At 42.9% G+C, this 11570-nt stretch overlaps 1 protein-coding gene across 5 annotated transcripts in view; it reads left to right on the top strand.

Moving 5' to 3' along the window:
* Positions 1-10358, top strand: part of UNC5D (unc-5 netrin receptor D) — a 135075-nt gene extending 124717 nt beyond the window's left edge. For all 5 annotated transcript variants that reach the window (XM_061348167.1, XM_061348171.1, XM_061348168.1 and 2 more), the window contains 4 exons: positions 35-184; positions 3415-3579; positions 4958-5136; positions 7119-10358. In XM_061348167.1, coding sequence (XP_061204151.1) covers positions 35-184; positions 3415-3579; positions 4958-5136; positions 7119-7323 — 699 coding nt within the window. In that variant the 3' untranslated portion in view covers positions 7324-10358. The remainder of the gene's footprint in view (positions 1-34; positions 185-3414; positions 3580-4957; positions 5137-7118) is intronic.
* Positions 10359-11570: the final 1212 nt, after the last annotated feature.

The raw sequence follows: 11570 nt of genomic DNA, 5'->3' as shown, positions 1-11570 counted from the left end.
GGAAAAAAAATTCCTTCCTCCTCTGCCACTGCAGGAAGTGGTTTCAGATGAAAGACTCCAAGGAGGACAATTACTGGAGGAACCCAAACTCCTGCATTTCAAAGGGAATACCTTCAGTCTGCAGATATCTGTGCTTGATATCCCTCCGTTCCTTTGGAGGATTAAACCATTTACTGCATGTCAGGTACGTGTCCGTTTTCTCTGCTCACATTTGAAGTTCAGAGGGAGTCGGAATTTTGACATAACCCAAATAAGATGATGTTCCCTTCTGCTTCTGCAAGGAGTGGGTTTAATCTCTTGAGTGTGCAACAAGAAAGCATCGCCTTCAGATTTTGACAAACACAGATTTCATATACAACAGAATGCTTTAAGTGTTTCTCACTTCACAAACATGCAAGCTTGTACTTCCTCTCATTTCAATCACCTCCGATGGAAGGCCTATGTTCCTGTTAAATTTATCACTCAGGATGGTTTTGATATCGTTGTCAGTCTAACTTCAAGATAACTGAATATATGGCTGAAAGGAGCATTCAAATGAAACAGTTAAATGTCGTGAGTTCAAAGAGCGGCACATGTATACTAAGAATTAAAACTGAGAGCATATTTTTTCTGTACTACATCAATGAAAGAGGCTGTTGAAAACAGGAAACAAAAAATCAAAACAAAATAACAATTTCTAAGTCGATGGTTCCTGAAAATGACAAGTGATGTGCTGGCACATAAAGTGGGTTAGTCTGTTAAATACAGAATGCGGTTAGACTCATCTCCCTTTTCCCAGCAGCACAGAGACAGACAGCTCTATATCATCCACTGTCTTGGCAGAAAACTGGTTTTAAATATACTACCATGTTCTCCAGAACTGCTCTAGGACAGGCAGAGGATGCCCAGATGACTGTGCTCCGTTCAGGGCCTGTTCTCTCAGCAGCCACTGAGGGTTAAAGGCAGCATGTGCAAAACCTCTGCTCACACATGGGCTGACGCAGGGCTGATACTGGAGCCAGGTAATAACATGAGTAGAGTTTAGGTGACTTGGGAGAGCTGAGAAATAAAATAGTCGTTTCTAACAGAAACTACAGAACTTGCACTGGTTTGTATTTCCCTCCCTTGTGAAATGGCCCAATTCTTTTGACAGCTCCGATTTGGTTCCAGGCTTTTGATACATAAAAAAAACTATCTCTCCATGTGGAGTTTCTTCCCATGTATGCTTGTTTTCTCTCCTACATACCACACTTCTTTTTAAAGCTTGATGTAGGAGCTGGCTGTTCTGGTTGTCAAGAACAGCTGAAAAGACCCTGTTCTGTAACTGTCTATTGGATCCACCAAATGAAACCATGATCAGACGGTACAATGAGGGAAGATGTGCGTTAATGATTTCTCAGATAAGTAAAGATCCTGCTGCAGGGCTTGAGCAGATGAATAAATCTTCCTGGAAAACTGGTAAAAGCAGTTAATGGCAGGTGGGAGTCAGGATTTCTCCAGCCTTTGTTTGTCCTGGCATCCTGCCTGACACCCTTCCCACCCTGCTCACAACTAACTAGGGGGAACCCTTAAAACCTGGCTCAGTGTTAGAGCAGGAACAGGCTGTGATAAGCATGCGAAGAAGCCAAAGGGGAACCTTTGGGGGCTGGCAGCAGCTGTCCTGGTGGTTTGTGTCTCTTGGAGGATCCAGCATCTCTCTGTAGCTATGAGGTGATTTACATTCCCTCTCTCTGCTAGGGACTTCATTGTAAAGGGAGAACAAAACTGAAAGCATTTCTGGAATACATGAAACATTCCTCATCCCACCCTGGTCTGCCCACCCTATGTTATATTTCCTATCCTTCTCAGCTGAGCGACTCTTCCACTCTGAATGAAAGCACAGATGATTACTCTGGAAAAATCTAATTACAGTTGCTCCACTTCTCATATTTTGCTAATGTATTCCCTATTACTGTTGGTATCTTGCTGCTGCTACCAGCTCAGGATCTAACCACAGAACCTATCACTGTCACTTAGCACATCATTACAGATAGCCTGAGACACACTGAAGAAACAGTAAACTGCAGATCAGCTACAAGTACAACTCCATCCTCCCTTGTTTAATGTTGACTCTGAAGGGGAGGGTGAGGCTGGTCTGTGGAGCTGTGTATCCCCACATCACCAGTGCACAGCTCATGTCCCCAGGGACACAGAAAGACTGCAACCTAAGTCAAGCAAAAACTGCTTATAGGAAGGCAAGGATGGAGAAATGCCTGTGTTCTGAGCTGCAGGCTCTTAGGTGAGCTTTTACCTGTAAACTGATCATAAGGACTGCGTGCATGGCTTACTTGATTTAACCAGCTGATTATGACAAGTGACTAGTTGGTCTCTCAGTTGTAACTATCAATGTTAAATACTGAAGGAATGTGAAACTCTTTAGCTTTCTCATATTACAGTCATTGCTCACTGAAGCTGTTTGATGCTGTCCTATAATCATATGGATGAATGCTAAAATACAGTCAAATGAAATACTAGTATCAGTCTTCTTCTCCCTTTTTACGTCAGTCTCCAGGATTTTTCAGTATTTTGGAATCAATAGGGATGTTTGATTTAACTGTTTTTACTATTTACATGCCTTCATGGCTACGTGTAGAAAACCAAAGTGGGTTTATAGCTAGTGTTAGTTTGGAAATTAAGAGGTGTTTCAAAAGCATAAACAGGAGACCAGTAAGAGAACTCTGGTATTTACAAAGTGATCATAACCTAGAAGTTAGCTGCCCCTATGTATTTCTATTTCCATATGATTTTAGGAACCCAAAGCAACCAGAGATGCCAGAAATCTCCGATAATTAATTGCTGCAGTTCTGTCTAGCATTTGATGAGGGCATCCATCCCATAAAATGTCCCTGGCTGAAGGAGAGGAGTCACTGAAAGTAGTCACAGAATAAAACAGGATGATACTAAACCAGACTGAGCACTGGTGTGCACTGGGCTGCACGTGGCTGCCCAGGCAAGTGGGTGTTTTTAAATACAGATGGAACATAAATACAGAAAACATCCTATTCTGCTGCGTGCTGCATGAGTTATAGAGGAGGTACAGTTCTTGATGGGAAGATCCTGTATTTGGATTCTGTAGTACAGGGTAATGGCAAGGAGACACAGATTAGAGTAAGAAAGAGTTCTGATCCCTGCCCAGGAGTAAGTGCATCTTAAGTTTCACTTTAAATGAGAGTCTCTCATCATCTGTGTCACTGAATGGAATCTAACTAAGCTTTCAGTAAATGTAACCCCGAAGTATTTATCAGCTGAATCATCATTTGATAGCGTTGTCCTGCTCTGAGCTTGCAGCATGTCAGTAAACACGCAACTGCACAGAAAAGAATGGGGTTTTTTCCTGTGTTGTGACGGTCTCACCTTCTCTCTCCCCACCCTGTTCCCATGGGATACGTCTCTCAGGAGGTGCCCTTCTCCCGTGTGTGGTGCAGCAGCCCCAAGCCTCTGCACTGCGCCTTCTCCCTGGAGCGCTACAGCCCCGCCACCACGCAGCTGGCCTGCAAGGTCTGCGTGCGGCAAGTCAAGGGCCACGAGCAGGTCCTGCAGATCCAGACCTCCATTCTAGAGGTAAAGCATCCTCTCTCCTGTTGGCCTTGTGAGACCCCATCCCTCCCCATTTTGTCCTGTGTGCTTTACCTCCTGTTCAAAACCATTAACATACATATAAATCCATACAGATTCTTCCATTAGAAATCAAAGCTCTAGAGATTCTGCAGTTCTGCTACTACTGCTACTTTACACTAGAGATTCTACAATTCTAAAAGTAATTTATATTCAAACTGGCGACAACAGTTTTCTTGCAAAAGGTTTTGAAGAGTCTGCAGAGCACCCAGAGCTGACAATGGATGGGTTGTGTGCTGTCTGGCCACTTTCTGTTCCCCTATTAGAGCATGCTGTGTACAGCCTGTCTGGACTGCAGCTCTGCTCGCATGGGAAAGGTACCAAACTCAAACAAGCTGGGGATGTGGCCTAAAGCAAAGAAAACTTAAGCTCCTTCTTTTAAATTATTGAGCCTCTTTGTTGGTCAATGCAAACTAAAAGTTCTGGATTAAAGGTGTGTGCCCATTGCCAAATGCACCATGCACGGAATGCAGCAACCAAGTAAGAAACCCACAACCACCATTCTGTATGAGACCATCCTCAGAATACAGCCACGTTCATTACTGTTATTTCATAAAATACTTCCATCATTCTATAGCTATGGCAGTACAATGTTGCTGTTGCCATTACTTTTTCCTCCCTGTCTGTCCTTAAGTCTCCAGAGCTACAGCTCTGCTCTCACACAGATTTGCTGGATGGAGGCTTTCTCATGCCCATCTCAAAAAGTGCTCGAGGAGTGAGGAGAATTTGACTGTAAAATAAATAGAGAAATAACAACTGAATACTTGAATTACTCCTTGCTTATACAATTCCCTGAACTAACCAGGTAGCAGTAGCTTATCTCATATGTGCAGGGTATGAAAATCTACTACTGTTCTGCATAGTTAATTTAAACCAGTCAGACCATGGGATAGATCTACAGCACTATTATTCTGCATGGATGGCTTTGGGGAGGTGTCATAAATGTTATATGAAGAGACTATAGCATCATTGTTGTTCAGTATTTATGCTGCATTTCACTGCAACGAGTAACGCATGGAAATGTGACTCTGTTAAACAAGACTCACTTCATAGGAGAAGAATGGGCCAGACCTGGCTTCCCAGGAGATTTCTAATAGGGAAAAACAGGTACTTAGAGAATTTAGTTTTTTTGGTTTTTTCTTAAACCACAAATGAGATACTTGTGTCCATCTTTTAGGCTGTCTCAGTTCCCCATTTCTAAGCAAGTGTCTCTGGTATAACTCCTAGTGTTACTCTTAGTAGTTTGCTAGAGAGCTGCCTACAGACCAAGATGGACAGGAAGGTGATGCCCTAGCTAACTGCTTTGCTGTTGTATTCCATGCAGAATGAAAGAGAAACCATCACTTTCTTTGCACATGATGACAGCAACTTTCCTGCACAGATGGGCCCAAAAGCATTTAAAATCCCCTACTCCATCAGGCAGCGGATCTGTGCAACGTTTGACACACCCAACGCCAAAGGCAAAGACTGGCAGATGTTAGCACAAAAGAACAGCATTAACAGGTAATAAAAGACAGTTTGGAAGATTAATGTTTTACATGTGCAGTGGGAATAATTTGCTGCTGTTCTGGGTTTTTTGTTTACTTGCTGATATTAAAGATGTGAACATAGCGATTATGGTCCTCAGTCTCAAGGATAAGCTCTAGTTCATACAGTCTTTTAAATATGGCAAGCTGCTGAAACCAGGAACTGCTTTATCTGAATGCTACCAGAGGTTTGCTTCCAAGGTCAGGTTCTTTGTTGTGGACCAGACCTCCTCTTCATTGATCCACAAAAATGGGGTCTTGGTACAGCACAAACTAGAGAAGGACTTTGGCACTGCTGTGGACTATGAAAGCAGTGCTTTAAAGGACCTAGGAGGGTGCATGTTCTCTGAGGAAAATCATCTGTCCTGTTGCCTTGGCTTCTATCTATGCATTTCGTATTCCAAAATGAATTACTCATTTTGCAGGTTTCAGGGTTTGTTTTGGGGAGTTTTTTCTTAGTAAAAGGCATATTTAAAAAAGAAAGTCATGCTCTACTGTTGGGAATAATAATATTATGATTATTAAAACTGAGGGATGCTGTAAAAACTAATTTACTACTCATTTTGCTTTTTCCGCTTGGCTAAATTAAATTGGTGGAGGCAGTTCACTCACAGAAATATTTTGTGATTGTCACAACCACCATAAATATGTTCCCAAGAGGGCACAAGAATACTTCAGTCAAGCAAAATAACTTCTCAGTGGTGACTTGCTTTGCCTGGGAATCTCAATAAACCACATCTGAACTAAAGCAAACAGAGATTTGTAGTCTTGCAGCACTGAGAGAATCACAAAGTTCTGCTTTGCTTACCAGTGTTAACTACCGCTGCCAGGCACTGTAATCTCCCTTGTTTCCACTCCTCATGGAGGAGATTTCTTTTCCTCAGGAGGCTGAGAGCCTGCTTACTGAGGAGACTACACTGCCTGTGTAAGACCAGACTGGTGATGTTACCTGTTGGTTCTGCAGTGGGGACACCTGCTATAGGGTCTTTGTGATATCTACTTTGCTAAAATCAAATTCACGGGTAGAAAAAGGAAGCTGTTGAGCAGTTGAAACAACCCAGATGGTGGAGCATGAACACCTGACTGCATCGATTCCCACAGATCTGCTGTACAGCATCATCCATAATATTTCCCCATCTATTTCACAACACAGGCCACTGCCGTAGCAGTAGTTCTGCTGAAGTCAAGGTGTTACTTGGCAAGAGTAACAGCCTGCCTTCAGCTCCTCAGGGTAGACAGGCATCTGTTCTGGCAATGCACTGGAACGATTCCTGTCGTGGCTACAAGGAACTTCTTCAACATTGGAATTGTACTACATGTACACACACTATTCCCTGTATGTTCACTTTCAATCTCCAATGGGGATGAATGTTCAGAGGGAAGGGAATTAGGGAAGCCTGAGGAAAAGAATGGTTTCTGCCTGATTCTGACTGATGAGAACAGTACAGAAATGGTCAGTAATAAATATTTAATTATCTTGGAGCTGGCTTAAAGAGCCAGACATTGAAGCCCAAATTCCCTTTTCTGTGCTACAGGTTTATCTGTTTCTTCCCATATTTATAGATCTGTATCTTAATGTAATACAAATGCATAACATTTATGCTTGTGAATATAGGTAATGTATTTATTCAGATCATTATGTCCAAAGCCCGTAAATAAAAGGAGTTAGGAGGTAATGTGCTTAAGATACTTGTTTTACCAAATTCTTCGCAAATATCACCCCTGCAAAGTCCTAAAAACTACATATTAATCAAATACAAATTTACAAATTAAAAGATGTCATGTCTTTGTAATCACAAGCATCTATTTAAGTAAGCGACATAATTCCTCTCCCTCACTGTTTTGGGGTTTTCAACACATTGACAGCGCTAGGCCCCAGTGCGCTTTCACATCCATGGTACCTACAGTCTATACTGCTCCTCATCCTCTCTGTTTCACCTTTTTCTGCCCTCCTTTTAGGAATCTCTCCTATTTTGCTACACAAAGCAGTCCATCTGCTGTCATTCTGGACCTCTGGGAAGCCCGACATCAGCACGATGGTGACCTTGACTCCCTAGCCTGTGCCCTGGAAGAAATAGGAAGGACACACTCCAAAATCTCAGACATAACAGAAACTGAGGTTGAGGAGCCCGACTTCAACTACAGCAGGCAAAATGGACTTTAGATACTCTCTCCATTCAAGAACTGATGGCCAGCTTTGACTATGACACTAGAGATTCTCTTTGGCAGGGAGGAAATAAGGGTTTCTGCACATCAGGGTCTGCATGGAGACAGACACTCAGTTCCACAATGCAGTTTTCAGTTGGAGGAGCAGAAGCAGCCCTATTAAAAATCCTAATTACAGGACACAGTAATACTGATATAAAGCCTAGTGGAAATCAGTGAATATGATATGGAATATTTGAAGCCACTAGAAGTTAATCCTGGTTTAAAGCTTTGGCTTTTGGGGCCTGGAGCTCCCTTTGTCCTGCAGCTCCAACTTACCACACTTAGAGTGGGTTTAAGATGCTATTCAATAGCATCAGTTGTCCCTTTGTATCTGCTACAGGAAAACTGGCCGCCTCCTGTTCAGATGTTTGAGGAATTAGAGGATCTTGTAACTATTTAATTGATACTGTTTGTATTCCAACCAGTTCCTTTTAAACATTCAATCACTTGGTGAATGTACTGCTGCTGCAGAGCTTACTCTGTTAACAAAGGAACAGAACAAACCCCTCCTCTGTGGAATTAGTGTGTGCCTGAGAGAGATTTTCTCAAGTTCTTGGTCTGCAAATGTTCATTTAGTCCAAAAATGTTTCTTTGGGGGTGGATTTAAATAACCAAAAATCACACGGGAAATCACCAGCCCTGTTTTAGCAAGTTTACACATTTTTCGCTTACTATAGGTACTGAGGCTAAACTCAAAAGTCAAAGTGAAGTCAGGCAACACAGCTTGATTTTTGTTTTGTTTCAGACAAACAATAAACCCCACAGGCTCCTGCCAAAAATGGGCTTCATTCCATTGTACACCCTGCAAATCTCACAGGACGTGAAGCTCGGCTGTGTTGTTCCACTTGGTTTAGTTACAAACATGGCACTGACCACCAGATTCACCCAGAATGTAAAGCTAAGAGAATTCTCCTCGTTTTTTCTCCATTATGTACAAGAATAACTTATTACTTCAACTGAACCAAAAAGAGCTGTCACTGTGAGCAAGTGGAGCTGGTGCTGAGCCAAATTTAACCTTTATCTTACTTATGTATTCTTTCAAATGAGCCAAGGAGCTCTGGCCGCGGGCTGTTGGCTTTGGTGAGAGGGACACTATCAGTACAAAGCAAAACAAAACCGAGATTTCAGGAGCTCTATGGAAGTGCAAGAAATGGAAAAGAAGCACTCTGGGCTCTTCCCCCTGTGTTTGGTCAAGAGCAGCACAACAGGCCACAGAGTAGGTACGTAGTGTGCCAATCTGTGATAATCTGAACCTGTTTCCTTACCCAGGTTCTAGTCATGAAAGGTGTGATGAGCTACCCTTCATTTAAACCTTGGCTTGTTCTCGCTGCTCTGAAACTGTAAATCTCATTGCTTGCCCTGCTCAGCAGGCTGCAATAGTGTTAGACTTATGAATACTTAAGATTTCCCCCAACGTTTTCTGCACTTTAGTATTTCATGCAGCCTGACATGAGAGTTCCTGTTTGCAGTGGGAAATCATAATGGCTGTAAGCATATTTGCGACAGAGACAAAAATACCTGCTTCTTTGGCTGCAAGCTGTCACTGTTTTCAGCAGCACATGGTTCTATCTGTGTTTGGATTATATTTCTAGTGACTTCCAGTCCTCCTCCTCAGAAACCTGTTCTTCATTGGACAAAATGTCAGGAATTAAGTAAAAATAGGGAATGGCATCCACAGCAAAGCGGCAGAGCTTTAGTGAGCTGTGGTTGTCTGGGAAACCAGCTCCAGGTTTAACTGCACTCTCGGGCAGTTAATTTGTGCTCAGCTTCTCCTCAGATGCTGTTTAATTTTCAGACTAGCTTCTGTTCCCTACCACAGCAAAGAGCAAAGCATCACCCTGCAGGTGCCGAGGCACACCCATGTCATCCCAAAGAGCTGCATGTATCCCATCTTGTTTTCCCAGTGTGAGCTCCACACAAAACCTGGGGTCAGAAAGAGCTGAGCACAGAGCTTCAACCCAAAAGCTTTATCTCAGGAAATGCAGAGTGTTCACTTCCCAGGCTTGGGCAGCTTTGAGAAACCTCCATGTACAGACACCCAATGCTGCTTTTGGAATGCTCAGCAAAGCCCAGAGAGAGAGAAACCAGCAGCTGTGCAGGCTGACCTCCTCCAAAGTACATCTAAAGGGGCCTTCGGATGGAAGGGATCCGGGTTCTACACCAAATCCCAGTTAGATGCAAAAATCCCATCAAATTGAGTGTCTGCATTAACCTACTGAAAAGGAATAGATGTCAAAGTTGCTTACAGAGCCAGAAAAGAAACCCTTCAGGCTGGGGCCTGAGGTAAGATTATAATTCTACATCACTCAGTGGAGTATTACTGTTTCCCTTTAGGTTTTGATTCCTGTTTTCACTTTTGCTAAAGCAGCAGCTTTGTTACTGAGCCTATTTTTGTGACTCTGAATCAAGAACTCTTGCTTTTTCTCTAACCTGTTCTTGTTTTGGTGCTCTTGTACTGTTTTAAGTGGACTGGAAATGCCACAACACTACTGATTTACCTTCCTCCCATTGGAATGGGGTTTGAAGCAGTAACCAGACCATGCTACCAGGAGCTTATCCAGCTGTACACCTGGAGTCCTAAAAGAATGGCTATACTGTCACGTGAAAATCCATGTAGAGCTGTGTGGTATCCTTAAGAGGGCCCAGGAAACAGTGTAAGTAATGGGCCCCTGTACTAAGGGAATTCCTCAGCAGGGAGTTGCATCTGAACCACTGTGTCTAAGAACCACTGATACTGTCCTTCAGAAACCTGACTTAGATCCCACAGAAACACTTGGCCTTCATGAGCACTATCCAGGAGAAACAAGTGCCACGACCTTCTCTTGGGTTCTTTAAACAGCCCTTCCTTTCCTTACCACACGCTGCCTGACCATTGCACTAGGTTCTCCTTGTCCTATGTAAACAGGGTACTGAATAAACCACTGCTGAATCACCTTGTCCATACCACACACCCTTGGACAGGCTTCTCTCATACCTCATTCCCACTCACACTCTTGTCTGTTCTGCTTCTCTGGACATCCTTGCTGTTATTGCTAGATAGCAGGACAGTAAGAAATGGAGACCAGGGGGTGGAAAAGTAGGCTCCAGGTTTTTCCTGTTCCCTTTGTTACCAGGTGATGATCTGATGGATCTGGGCAGACCTGCCTGTTTCCAGGTGCTCCTTCTGCTGGTTGGCATGAGTGGCATTGGAGATGCTGATGGCACTTCCAGAGGATTATGCCAATTCTCCTCTCTTTTTATGCACAGTTTTAGAGATGGAGAAATTCAAATGCTTTTTAGGTAAATGCTTCTGCTGCCACATGGATTGTGTTGCCATTAACAAAGAGCTAAACTATACAAGTAAAAGGTGTTAAATGTTTGCTTCCTATTTGTTACACTAGAAAGCAACCGGCCCTTGCCAGCTCCTCACAAGCCTGCTCTAAGTATGCTTTGCAGAATAAATCAGAATTTTGATTCCAGTGCTATAAATAAATTATTAGAAATCTCAAAATACCAGAAACACATTTCTAACATCTATATTAAAAAGGTTTTTTGGAACTCTATACCCATATATGTGTTGATATGATCTAACACCCAGCGGTAAAGGAGCATCTGAAAAAGGGCAAGAGGCCAGGAATTAAAAACGTATTCCCCTCCTCTAGTTTCTACATTGTGACTTCTGGAGAAGTGACTTTAAGATCTCTTCCTAAACTATAAAGAGAAAGAAAACATGATGTTATGTTACCCAGGGAGAGTCCATCCTGCTGCCCTGTGTGCGATACGGGGGAATAGCCATTGTGATTTCCTATCACCAAAGACCCTGCTGTAGCTAGAACCTGGTTTCATCTTCCTCAGCACTTCTTCTCCCAGATACTCCTGTGTGAGTCATTCGCGATTCAGCCTAAGAGTTGCATTTTAAAACTGACTTACAGTTTTGTCACCAAAATGGGGCATTTCACAGCTCTGCCAGACTGCAGCATCCTAAAAGCTCATTTACAGTCTCACCACATTGCTTTTGCACAGTCTTGCTGGTTTACAGTAGGATCCTTTTAAGGCAGCAGGAAAGGAGCCCTGCTCTGCAGCGTTAAATTCAACCTTCATCTACCAGTGTAAGAGCTGTAAAACCCAGATGGACTCCCACAAAAATTTTACTGGGCTTTTTGTGACAGATGAACAGATAGCAACCCGATTCTCTTAAAATATAGGGCACCATCTTTGTGATTA

The sequence above is a fragment of the Neopsephotus bourkii genome, unplaced genomic scaffold, assembly GCF_033783945.1.
Source record: "Neopsephotus bourkii isolate Nb327-2 ecotype Australia unplaced genomic scaffold, CSIRO-AGI_Nbou_v1 NB_346, whole genome shotgun sequence".
Lineage (NCBI taxonomy): Eukaryota > Metazoa > Chordata > Aves > Psittaciformes > Psittacidae > Neopsephotus > Neopsephotus bourkii.
The sequence above is the reverse complement of the archived record's forward strand: the minus strand, read 5'-3'. Positions and strand labels throughout refer to the sequence as shown.